This window comes from Genypterus blacodes, unplaced genomic scaffold (genome assembly GCF_046128005.1).
Source record: "Genypterus blacodes isolate CSIRO-AG114 ecotype Tasmania unplaced genomic scaffold, CSIRO-AGI_Gbla_v1 ptg000325l_1, whole genome shotgun sequence".
In the NCBI taxonomy this organism is placed as follows: domain Eukaryota; kingdom Metazoa; phylum Chordata; class Actinopteri; order Ophidiiformes; family Ophidiidae; genus Genypterus; species Genypterus blacodes.
The window spans coordinates 272,501-286,086 of record NW_027467112.1 but is presented as its reverse complement, the minus strand read 5'-3'; the positions used below and the strand labels follow the sequence as shown (position 1 = coordinate 286,086).

Genomic DNA, 13,586 nt, shown 5'->3' with positions numbered 1-13,586 from the left:
AAGCACCGGAGCCAACCGGCTGTGCCAACGACGCGCCAGCATTTTCTGTTTTGTCTCGAATCACAAGAAAACGCATGAAAACACTCCGCCGCTGTCTGTCCGTGTCCGGGGGCTGCTGAGACCCCGCGGCCGAGCCCCGAACACCTGCCTCGGTCTGCAACGACCCCGGCTTCCCCGATGCAAGGTGCGGGCGGTGGGCGCACGGCGGCCGGAGCTGTTGCTCGTTGGACACACAGCACCCGGTGATATTCGGCGTGATTCGCACGGAGACGGTGCGCGGTGGCGGACGGCGACGATGGCACGCGATTAGTCCGGGAGATGATCTCCACTCCAGACGGATTTACGCGTCGTTTCTTCTCTTGCGGGATCGTTTGTGTGACAATGACCTCCAACTGCGCCGCTTCACCCCCCCGTGCCGCGCTCGACACACCCCGAGAGAGAAGCATGCGCCCCCGGTTCTGTGCCCACGAGAGGACGTCGCCACCCCAACTGCGCTGAGCTGGTGCAGAGGAGACGAACACAAAGGGACACACAACAAGCGACCACTACACAAACATCTGGAATGGAACTGTCGGAGGTGCGGTGCTCCAGCGCGAGCGAGGAGCTGTACACCATCAACAAGACCCCCAGCAGCAGCAACAACAGCAACAGCAGCGGCAGCGGCAGCGGCAACGGCAGCGGCAGTGCGCGACCCAAGCGGCTGCTGTGGCAGGACGCGGTGCGGCACATCACCGAGCAGCGCTTCATCCACGAGCAGGGCGGCGGAGCAGGAGGAGGAGGAGGAGGGGTGAAGGACGAGCCCTACGACCCGAGCCAGCAGGGCGCGCGGAAGCACTCTGCGGGGCGGACGTCGGTGGGCGACCGGCACAACAACGGCGGCACCAAGGTGTTCCCGGAGCGCGCCAGCAGCGACCTGGGCTTCCTGCAGATCGACTGCGCGCCGAGCAACTCGGATTTCTTCCTGAACTGGGGCTACACGTACCGGGGCGTCATCTTCCCCACGCTGCGGAACGCGTTCAAGTCCCGAGACCTGGAGCGGCTGTACCAGCGCTACTTCCTGGGCCAGCGGCGGAAGTCGGTGGTGGTGATGAACATCCTGGACGTGGTGACCAAGCTCACCCTGCTGGTGCTGCACCTCACGCTGGCCTCCTCGCCCATGGACCTGATCAAAGGGACGCTGCTGGGCTTCTTCACGGGCATCGAAGTGGTCATTTGTGCCTTAGTGGTGGTGCGGAAGGAGACCACGTCCCACAGCTACCTGCAGTACAGCGGCGTGGTCACGTGGGTGGCCATGGCCACGCAGATCCTGGCGGCCGGCCTCGGGTACGGGCTGCTGGGGGACGGGGTGGGTTACGTCCTGTTCACGCTCTTCGCCACCTACAGCATGCTGCCGCTGCCGCTCACCTGGGCCATCCTGGCCGGCCTCTTCACCTCCGGCCTCCACATCCTGGTCCAGATGCTCATCTCCCAGCATGCACAGCTCTCCACCAACCAGGTGTGTCTCTCACCTGTCCTCTTGTTCCTTCTTCTCCATCTTTTTCCCCCCTTGTTGTTTCTTTTCCTCCTCTCCTGTTTCCCTCTCTTCTTCTTCTCTCTCTTCCCATCATCCTCTTCTTTCTCTTCTCCTCCTCAGCATCTTCCTCTACATTCTCCTCTCCTCCTCCTCCTCTCCGCGTCCGTCCCATTTCTCCTCCATTTCCCACCTTTCATTTCCTTTGAAAGGGGACACCTCCCCCTCTTCTCCTTCCTTGTCTCCCCCATCTCCTTTCCTTTCACACCCTTTCCTTCTCATCTGGTCCTCTCCTCCCCTTCCTCATCTCACTCTTCTCGCCTGCCTTTGACACCTCCACCTTCATCTCCTGCTGCCTCCCTTTCATCCTCTTATGCACCGTGGCCCCTTAAGTCTCTCCTCCTTCCCTTTTCTATATCCTTCTCCCTTACTCCTCTCTGCCTCTTCTTCTTCTTCTTCTTACATAATTCCACTTGCAGAAACTTGTTTACCTTCATATTCACCACAATAGTTTGACCTGAAGCTCACCGTGACGGTTCAGCCTCAGGTTTAGCTTTGGTGTTGGCTCTTGATTCTGATCGAATCCGAGTATAAGCTGAGTACATCTGAGTGTGTGTGTGTACTTGAGTGTGTACTTGAGTGTGTACTTAGTTACTCCTGTGCTGATGCTGCTTACACTTATACATCAACCTGTGTCCAGATTTCAGCACCAGGCGCTGTCCACACACACACACACACACACACACACACACACACACACACACACACACACACACACACACACACACACACACACACACACACACACACACACACACCGTAGCCCCGAATACCCCCTACTGGTGGATCTACTACATTTTATTCTCTTTGTTTCTTTGTTTCTTAGTTTTCTCTTTTCATGACCCAGACCCCTTAGAAGTCCCTGATCATACCTCCTTAAATGCCCCCTCATTTCTGGGGTCATGGTACAGAGCAGCATCAGTCGGAGTGTCACATTAGGGTCTTTTCACTTTGGTGTCTTCAGTTCTTGAAACCTCGCTGGAAATCTCAAGCAAAGTTTACAAAAAAAGCGATATCAGGTCCAATAAATGTGATTAGAATTCCAAGTTCGTACGCAAACTCGGTCGCTGATGTTGTTTCTCCCGAGCTATCTGTCCTCCGCTCGCCAATCAAGCGACGAGGGCGTGGCACTTGCGTCAGCGTGCGACCGGCGGCGCTTTGATTGACGCGGCCGGGTGGCGATCGTATTCCAGTGCTGACGTGATGTTATTGGATGACGGAGAAGAGAGAGGACACTGTGAGCTGACCAACACAAACATTGATGTATCCTGTCGTAATACACGATGACATCGCCGGGGAATTCATTACAGCTCCTCTCTGCAGGTTTTATTATTAGCTGGTACACGTCTGACACTTCATCGCTGCATCCTGTTCCACCCAGCAGAGACGCAAACCTTCGCTCTCAGGCTGCTCTGATACGTCTAAAGGTCCTCCAGTCCTCCAGTCCCCTAGTCCTCCAGTCCCCTAGTCCTCTTGTCCTCTAGTCCTCCAGTCCTCCGTCAGCTCAAGTCTCTCCCCCGTCACTTCACTCATTTCTGCAGCGTCCTGATTATCCGAGCCTGCGTCCCCGGGGCAGCTGGAGACGTGAAGGCTTTGACGGCAGCAGAAATGAGAACATGCGGAGCGTCCTGAGGAAGACTTACACGACCTTTGACCCTCGGTGCGATGAATCCTCTGACGGGATGCGTCAGGGCTACGGGATGGAAACTCAACAGTCACAACAACAGAACATAACAAACCTCTGAACAGCTCCGCTTCACGTGGAATAAGGGCAGGAAACAACAACAAGGAGACAAAGCTCACATGGAGAATCCTCCACGCCGTCTCACACACGACCTGAGGCCGCCACGTCTCAGCCGCATGAGTCTGAAGGGTAAACACTCGTCTGTATCCTGGCAGCACACACGTGTACATCACGTCGCGTATGTAAACGCACCGGCCGACCCCGGCGTGTTTGGCGAAGGCGTCAGCTTCGCACCGACATCTCGTATGATTATTAGAAGTGGCTCTCTGGAAGCTGTGGGTGGGAGGGGATTACTTCAGCTCTATGTACGCTCTATGTTGTGGGGGCTTTACACGCTGCTCTTAATTCCCCTGGCTGTGACATGAGAGCGGCGTGATGCACAGAGCTGGATTAGGGGAACGACTCCTGGGGTTAGGAAGAGTCGGCTGGCTGGTAAATGTGAGGCTTGCTCTTAATCCGCCCTGGTTAATTGTGTTTGGTTAAAGCCAGGAGGAACACAGAGTATCAGAGATATAGGATCATATCCATACTAATTACAGAGAGAGAGAGAGAGAGAGAGAGTGAGAGAGAGAGGGAGGGAGGATCAGCAGGAAGAGGAAGCCTGACAGATGCAAATGTAGTTTCACACAACATTTGCTGCCCTCCGATTGGCCCGGATCTGCAAGTTTCACATCGCAAAGGGGCCGGAAAAAACACTGCAGATCCAGGCTCCGCCCCTGGTTACGCACGCTGTCAGGGTCCGATCTCTCCTCTGAACGGAACTGAGACGCAACAATCCAGCAGAAGATAAACAGCAGGAGTCCAGACGGTCACACGGATCAAACAGGAGTCTTGTTTGCGTGTGAGCGTGACTCCTGACCCCCGGGCCTCTCTCTCACTCCGTGCCGCAGCTTCATTTCTCCCGCCGTCAGACTGGAAATGGCCTCCCATCGATCAGCTGTGTGTTTGCCCGCGGCCCCGCTGAAGGCTTTGGTATTGACTGCTGTGTTTCCTTTTGACGCCTTCAGACCTCATCTTCACATCTCCAGCCTCATATTGATTGACTGATATTGTTTTTGTTGTTTTTTTTCCCCACCCTGCTCCCTAGAAAGACTCCAGATAGTTTCCTCGCCTCGTTTTCCAGTCAGTAATGTATTGACGGAGGAGTCGTTTAGTCCTTTTACTGGCTGTTAAATGAACACAAGTGCCAATAAATAACAGATCAGACTGTAGTGTTGTTCATAAAAGAAGTTAACTAGATCAGCGTCTCTTTATGTTGATGATTGTTTGACTGAAATAGAAACGAACACAGATCCAGACTTAAACATGAGACAAAGATCAAAGCATCTTCAGTCAGAATCCTCCCGTCATCTCCACACGCAGCCTGTGTGTAGACGGCATGACGGACTTTACTGAGGCGTGTGAGAGGAAGAGCGCCTAGCGGACAGATCACGGCTGTTTCAATCTGCGTCACCCTGACGACCAGTTCCATTTTCAGGCTGGCAGAGAGGTTCGGCACCTATAGGACCTCAATCTGGAAGGTGATGGGAGGTTTAGATTTAAGAGCTGCTGGTGGCTCCATCGCCCTGTCAAGTGTGTGTGTGTGTGTGTGGGCGCGTGTGTGTGTGCGCGCGTGTGTGTGTGTGTGTGTCTGTGATTGTCTACTGAAGCTACCCGCAAGAGTCAATAGCAGCTTTATCTCTTTATCCTCCCCCCTTCTTATTTTTCCCTCTATTCATGCTCATGTTATCGCTTCACTCTCTCTCTCACACACACACACACACACACACACACACACACACACACACACACAGTTAGCGATTAGCTGTTCCTCCAGCTTGCTGCAGTCGTCCTCTTTCAAGGTCAAACCCAGCTTACCTGCAGTGCCGCCTGCACCTGGGCGATAGAGGAGAGAATAAGTTTGGATTGAAGGAGCAGACTGGACACACGCACACACACACACACACACGCACACACACACACACACACACACACACAGACACACACACACACACACGGTCTGTGCGCTTTGATAGAAAGACAAAGAAAGAAAGGCAGCGGCTCCACCACAGGTCGCCTGTACTGAGCACAGACTCACTGTTGGAGAGAATTCTGAAAACAAGGCACCGGAGGATCAAATCAAGTGGAACAGGAACATAAAGTGTCAGATTTGTGGTCATAATGAATCTGAACACATCTGTAAAGTATGATGCTCTTCAGTTCTTGGCCCATCTGACCTCATCGCCCCAAAGTCTGACTGTTTGGCCTGCAGGTTGCGCTAAAACATCAATTTAAGTTTCCACGACTAGACGTTAACATATCTGTCCTTTGTATGAACCCCGGTGCAGATCTGGAGTAAAGAGTGAATGGAGTGTCCTGCCTGTGCGGCCTTGGTGGATGTATGGATTCATCTCCACGTTGCTCTGACACAGCAGCTGTTATCTGGAGGCTCCTGACCTTTGGAGACCTGGTTTTTCATTTTCCTCGCCGCTCTCCCTCTCTCGCCTCACGAAGCCGCTTTGTGTGCGGCGACTCGGCCGAGACGAGCTGCAGAGCGGCGGGCGCTTTATGAAAAACACCTTTTGTGTGGGAGGAACCGGAGACTCCATCCTCTCTCTCTGTCCTCGCTCACCTTTCTCCTCCTCCTCCTCCTCCTCCTCCTCCTCCACTGTTGTTTCCGTGCGGTTGATCCCGGACCTTCTTGCCGTTACCAGACAATGCACTCAGCCGCTCTTAATATTTAATGAAGCTCCCGGACCGTCAGCTGCAGCTTTTTACGCTCAAAACAGCAGAACAGAGTTTCTTCAGCATCGTCTTCGCACTGCCGCACAGATTTCACCCCCAACAGAGACTCCATCAACACGAGCGTGACACCGGAGAGGAGAGAACGGGAAGGAAAGCAAAAGCACTACTGACCGACTGACCGAGACAAGAAGAGGAGGAAGAAAACGTGTCTGAACATCTGGATCTGCAACCTTCCTTTGTCAACATCTGCTCATAACTGACAAACAAGCAATCCAGCCGACATGGAATGCAGATGTTCCTGTCACCTTCAGGACCTCCTTCATGTGTGAGATGGAGACAGGAAGCAGAGACATCCAGCGTCTGCCTCGCACGAGCCTGAAACACAATCAAATGAAAGATGGCGTCTGGGAGCGTTACACACCGTCAGTCTGAGCTCGGCGCCATCAAAGGGTTTGTTGTTTATAAACCAAAACATCTGCAGCACTGAGACGATTCCTTCTTTCCTTCCTTCCTTCCTTCCTTCCTTCCTTCCTTCCCTCCCTCTGGGCCAATGAGAGTCCTGAGCTCACACCTCATGCAGCTCCACATCACACACCATCAGTGAAACGGCCTCGGGGGACTATACAGTGTGTGTGTGTGTGTGTGTGTGTGTGTGTGTGTGTGTGTGTGTGTGTGTGTGTGACTGATGTATCAAGCATGTTTCTTGATGGCTGCTATCTGATATCAGGCAGCCGTGGGACCACAAAGTAAGAGACAGACAGCAGGTCAACACGTTGTTACACCAGAAGGCACTCAGAGATTTCATCCCACCTCCAAGGCAGAGCAGTCCTTCAATTATGACTCTGCCTCTTGACGCCAGTTTGGTCGTCTGTGGTTCTGTGGGAGGCTCACAGGGACGTTTCATCCTAATGACTGAATATCTTTTACTATTCATTTGGTAGCTGTGAACTCAGGCTGAGGTCAAAGGTCAAGGCCTATTGATTAGCTCCATACACAGCTCAATCATACTCAGTCTGAACGGGTGCTGCTTTGACCTTGAGCTGTTAGACGGCAGCAAGACGGCTTCACTGCTGCACAACGCCACCTCATAGGTCTGCTTTAACAAGGAGGATGATGATGATGATGATGATGATAATGATGAAGATTCATTAATAACTGAGGTCTCCTGCCATGATCACGCGGGAATGGACAGTGTGAGTATTGGAGGAAGGAGGTGAGTTAGTTGTGATCTCTGTGTTTGTTCGGCTCGCAGAGGGACGGTGAATGTTTCCAACAGAGCAGTTTGACACTTGCCAATGAAATTAGGGAGCTCGGGGTGAATCTTCCTCGGGGGCTCGGCGCAGGTCGACTCTGTGGTGTTGCGCAACAACGACTACCTGTCACGTCAGATAAGGAGACGTGGCAGAAACACCGGTGTCACCGCCGCCTAAATGTTCAACCATCCACTCAGAGACGCTGCCTCAGACCTGCTGCCCATCCAGAGAGCTGCAGAGAGGGGAGGAAACTCTAAACCTTCAGTGAGGTTAGCAACAATCACCAAGGAACACTGATGAAATGTATTGATATCATATAAATATCAACTTTCAAACTATTCAGCTCCTTCAGTGACCACAGAAATGAGAAATACTCATAGAGAATTTACAAAAACCTGAAAATATTCTGAATGAAATGATGAAATATGTAGTAGAAAGGGTAAAGTATAGATTCTGTATGCAGTAACATAAACATAAACACTGACAGGAGCAGCTGAAGCTTCTTGGAAGGTGAACCGGAGCTCTGATGTTAAACCAGCAGAGTCCCTGTGAGCTGTCCATGGTGCTGAATGCCACCTTGGTGCTGAACGTGTCAAACATGCAGCTCACATTCAGACCAGGCAGTGAAGAACGTCTGATAAAGAAGCGTAAGAAGAAGCCTCAGAGTGTTGAGCTCCACCCCAGCTCCTCACCACAGGGTCAGTCTGCTGGACGTCCTCAACCAGGCTGTCCATCATCAGGACCATGAGTGTGTGGCTGTGCAGAACCACAGAGCATCTCTCTCTCTGCTGTCTCTGCTGTTTCTATGCTTCCTTTCTTGGTCATCTCTCTTTTTTCCTCTCGCTATTTTCCCGAAGCACGACTCTGTGACGGCCTGTCAGATAACTGCCAGACCTCCACTGCACAGCGCTATGAGGTCGGAGGACTGGAAGGAGGATCTACAAGAGACATGTCCGATTTGTCTCTTCTGCTCTGCTGCGTACCTACATGACGTCATCACACAAACGGGATTCTGGAGGAGCAGACGAGGAAGATGAGATCATGTGAAGGCCGCCAGGGGGCGGGGCCTCAGGGTACACTCGCCGCCCACTCAGTTAGATCACAATACGATACTCAACTGAGCCGTTTCAATCTTTCACTTTGGGCCAGGGAACTTTGATGCATGTTAGTGACTCATCCAGACGCTGTGGAGCAGATGAGTCTGACGTGTTTCTGTCTCTGCGCTCTCATGATGACCACACGGCTCAGGCTGTAAAGGCGTGTAACGGCTCTAAAGGCGTGTAACGGCTCGCTGACCGCCGTGTCAGCTGATTGTCTCCTGAGAGGACGAGTCCTCAGCATTTACTGAGTCACAGTGTGTTTACTTTCCTCGTCCCTTCAGGCTGTTGTGTTGAAGCTCCTCGCTGAACCTCTGGGACCCGTCGTCCTGACAGTCCAGGGAATAAAACCCCCAACTGACACGTCTTCAATGAACAAACACTTACAAACCCTCCCCACCCTCACACACACACACACACACACACCCCCACACACACACACACACACACACACTGCAAGAAACAACAAAACGTCCCCGACTGTCAGCACTTTATCTTCCTAACCAGGAGAAGGAGAATAAGCTTTGTTGACAGAACGTAACTATATTTATCTTAAAGTCTCAGGCTCAGTCTATAACTTTTGACTTCCTGGGGTCGTGAAAGATCCATCTGGGAGATCTGAGGTCCTCCCGCCCTCCAGCCCCTCCTGCTGTAGATCTGTGGCCGTACAGCAGGAAACACAAACACGCCGCTGCTCTTCCTCCTCCTGCAGGCATCAGACCTGCAGCTTTGCTCTGTTTGAGTCTAAACATGGCTGAAGCTGTTAGTAATCATGGCCCAGAGTGGAGTTCAGATACCGGATGGCTGCGTCGCCCTCAGTCTCTGTGATCACTCGGGCAGCAATCCATCAGATTTGTTTACAGAGGCGGAGCGGCGATCAGAGGCTGCGGCTGCAACATGTCGCGTCCGGCGCTGACATTAAGATGCCCACCGTGCTGCGGGGGGGCGGAGCTCCGGGAAATGTCAGCATCGCGTGCCGACGAGATGCTTCGCTTAAATGCCACGACGGAGGAAACATCCACGGGGCGACTGGACCCACGTGTGGACGCAGTGGAGGGGGTCAGAGGTCAGGAGGGGAGAAGAATGATGTGGATCAGCAGCTCACCAAGCCTCTCTGCTGTGACCGTGTGATCATGTGACCATGTGACCGTGTGACTGTGAAGAATGAGCTTCAGCTGTCCGGCTCTCCGTCAGGCTCAGCTCTGATGAGTCAGACCAGGATCCTGCGGTCGGTTGTTTCCTCTCGACCCCTGGACAGGATCACCGTTTGTCCGTCTTGGCACCAGATGCCGTTTCACTGAGCTGTGACTCAGCAGCGTTGCTATGCTAGCTCAGACTAATGAGACTGTCTTCCTCAGCTGAGCCTTGTTATTGGTAATAAATGTCTTTGATTGGTAACCACATAAGGATCAGGACGGCGTGCTGTCAGCAGGTGATGTGACCTCGATACTCCGTCATGCTCCGCTCCTCCATAATCACACGCTGACAATACGTTGTCCCTCAGTGTGACACGCTGTGTTTAGCTCGATTTTTCCTGTATTCCCCCTCTAAGGTTATTAAGCTGCTGTGTGATTACATGGAGACGGCAGAGCGGCACAGAGCGACCCGGACCATCTGCAATTCATCATCCGCTCGCTGTTTGATCGCCACATTTGGAACATATTGCTTGAAGATCTCTGTTTTCTCAGCACCCACAGCTTTGAGCACACTCTGACATGATTCGGGTGTCATTCTCACACTGGGTCTGGAACGCAGCCTGGCTGTGACGCCCGAGGTGGCGAGGCAGCGTTTGTGATCAGGCAGGCAGCCGCACGTTCCAAACGCCATAGCGTAGACGGCTCGGCTCATGCCCCCCTGCCCCCCCCCCCCAGGCCTGGGATCACCCAAATACACTTACGCCTTCACACTTCACCTTCATTTACTTCGACTCTGTGTTCTTCTTCCTCATTGTCAAAGGGATCATCTTTACTTACTCACAACTGACATCTGGTGGCAGCAGGAGGTAACAACGTCTCCCGTAATTCCAATCGCAGCGCGGTGATGTCACTCGTTGACAAGTGGACGTGAAGGTTATTTTCTGGAGTTTCGAATCAAACGAGTGTAAACAGAAGCAAACAAGTATAAAGTTCATCTACGGTAAATATAAACGCACCAGCTTCGACGTGTTGTTGGTTTGTGTAGCCCATGGCAACAGCAGCACGTTAGCAGACATGGCTGACAGCTTTTTAGATTTTGGAATTAGCGTTTCTGGCTTTTCTGCCGGCGTCATTTCACGCTTGGTTATGACTCAGTGATTGCTCTTGTTCCTGTCATGTCGAATTTAAAGCCAAATAAAAACGTTCTTACGCAACGTGCTCGCCAGCAGATAAGTGGCGAGTTAATGGCTTCCTCCCTCCTCCGCGTCTTCCCTTCCTCCCTTCCTCCCTCCCTCCCTCCCCCCTCCGTGTCTTCCCTCCCGTGCCCCCCGGTCCAGCGGCGGAACACGATGTCTCGGCGTCCAGATGTTTGCATACAGCTGTCAGGGCGCATTAACAGGAAGTTGAGCTAAAGAGGCCCGGCCCGTACACGTGTAATTCAGACAGCGTAACATCCTAAGCACAGGCGAGGGGGCGGTAACTGATCCCTCTGAAATATTGATGGCGGGTGGGAGTCTGGGCTTCCTGCTCGCTCGCTCGCTCGCTCTCTGACTCATTCCGTCGACGCTCCTTAATTATCTTCGCACAGCGTTTGCTCCTCTCTGATTTTTCCCTGCAGACTTTGTGATTAACTTCTTCAACTCTCCTTGGCTTTAAGCACTTCTTCTTCTTCCCTTCTTTTAATCACCGCACACGCTCTGCTGTCCTGAGCCTCGCTTCATGACGTCGATCCCATGTTCACACTCTCCGTCTGTGTTTGTGTTTCCTCCCGTCTTGGTTTGTTTAACATGAAGTGGCATCATTAGTTGGTGTTGTAGCGCTCCGGGGACTGATTGATAAGTTATGGTTCCGCCTCCTTCCCTCCCCCCCAGGGCGCTTCTTCAGTTTTACGTTGTTCAATTTCAACATGTGAGGTTAAAGAAGTTACAGTTGAGGAGCTGAGGTTCTCTAGTTCCTCCTCAGCTGTGGCGTCGTCTCGTCTCTCTTGTCCCTCTCGTCCCTCTCTTGTTCCTCTTGTCTCTCTCTCGTCCCTCTCTCGTCCCTCTGGTCTCTCTCGTCTCTCTCTTGTCTCTCCTTCTCCCTCTCTAATCCCTCTCTCGTCCCTCTCTCGTCTCTCTCTTGTCTCTTTCTCTCTTGTCTCTCTCTTGTCTCTTTCTCTCTTGTCTCTCTCTCTTGTCCCTCTGGTCTCTATAGAGAAGTTGTCTTTAAGTGGAGACATTTCTCCCCTTAGTAAATAAGTCAAAGTGTTTTCCAAAGCCTCTCTCTCTCTCCCACAGAGCAGTATTTTTAGTGTTGCTCCTTCCCCTGCTGCTCTTTGCTCCGTCTCTCCTCCCGACCAAACAGGAATCCTGATGGTTATGATGATGATGATGATGAGTTATTATTATCCTGGCCTGATTGTTTTCCAGGTTGCTGTTTATACGTTCCTCCTTCCTGTCCTGCTGATCTTAATGACGCCTTGTTAAAAACACGCACATCACCGGCATGTTGGCTTAATGAGAGCACCCGTGGCGGTTGCGGCCACCGCGCCGCTCTTTCCAAAACAACATGGCCGCCGCCGCCGCCGCCGGAGCTGCCACAGCTTGTGGGGTTTTAATTTTTGAAGCAACGAGGCCACGAGGGGAAAACGCAGAAGTGAAATCAGTGCTGATGGCGTCCTGAGAGAGAGAGAGAGACAGAGTAACACACTGAGACACAATCACATACGGAGAGAGAGGGGAGGGAGAGGGGGGAGGGAGGGAGGGAGGGAGAGAGAGAGAGAGCCAACAGCGATCAGATCATGGACCCAGAAGGAGACCACGCTGGTATTTGATCTCTGAGTTGATAAGATGAGATGAGTCCATGCAGCAGCTGATCATGAGTCGCTGCAGGCTTCATACATCCTGATGCTCACACGGGGCCGTAAACATGTAACATGTAACATGTAACATGTAACACGTAACATGTTAACCATCTGACCCATCAAACCCTCAACCACTCCCTTCATCAGCCAGCTGAGCAGGTTTAGAGGAAAAGTATCAAAACGATTCATGTTGCTAAGTTACATACGTGTGGACTTACTCAACCAATCATGAAGAGCAGAGACCTAAACCACCTGATGGCTCCTTTGGTGTAGAACCTCCACACATGTAACAGTGGCAGATGTTCAGGGCCTGTTCAGACATGCCCACACACACACACACACACACACACACACACACACACACAACACACAGTCCCATGACAGCACCAAATTAACCCTTGCCATTGTTGCGGTTGACAACAGAACAGTTAAAGGAAGTTGCCTGTGACTCCATGGTGAAGCTTCAACAGGACCGTCTCTGCTCTCCCAACACAGGAGGCTTCTGGGTAATCTTCAGGGTCGCTGTCCTGTCTTATCCTGACATATTGGTGAATAAGAGGTTTGCTTGTCCTCGTCCAACCAGCTTCCTGTGGTCCTGCTGCTCTATCGGGGGACTTGAGTCATCACATGAGGCCCCTCTGGCTCCTCTGGCTCCTCTGGCAGAGCGCTGAACTCTCAGCTGAGCTGCTCTCACGCTTGCATCATGTAGAGCCGCCGCCGCTGCTGCAGAGCGCTCCAGGCTGCAGTTACACAGAGTTACATCAGCCGGGACCGGACCGCCGTTTACAGCATCCGGGCCCCTCAGCCCGGCACACACACACATTTACACACTGCAGCGGCGCCTTTTGCATCAACACCCAAAGCAAAAATCCCACTTTGAGTTCAAGTCAAAATGCGTGATCCAGCTGTGATCCAGGTGTGATCCAGGTGTGATCCAGGTGTGATCCAGGTGTGATCCAGGTGTGATCCAGGTGTGATCCTGGTGTGATCCAGGTGTGATCCTGGTGTGATCCTGGTGTGATCCTGGTGTGATCCAGGTGTGATCCAGGTGTGATCCTGGTGTGATCCTGGTGTGATCCTGGTGTGATCTAGGTGTGATCCTGGTGTGATCCAGATGTGATCCAGGTGTGATCCTGGTGTGATCCAGGTGTGATCCTGGTGTGATCCAGATGTGATCCAGGTGTGATCCAGGTGTGATCCTGGTGTGATCCAGGTGTGAT

General features: G+C 52.4%; 1 protein-coding gene across 1 annotated transcript in view; it reads left to right on the top strand.

Annotated features, from left to right (window-relative positions):
• Positions 1-562: 562 nt before the first annotated feature.
• adcy8 (adenylate cyclase 8 (brain)) overlaps positions 563-13,586 on the top strand; it is a 31,676-nt gene continuing 18,652 nt past the window's right edge. Inside the window, exon 1 of the mRNA XM_076137574.1 lies at positions 563-1,495. Within this exon, the coding sequence (XP_075993689.1) occupies positions 563-1,495 (933 nt within the window). The remainder of the gene's footprint in view (positions 1,496-13,586) is intronic.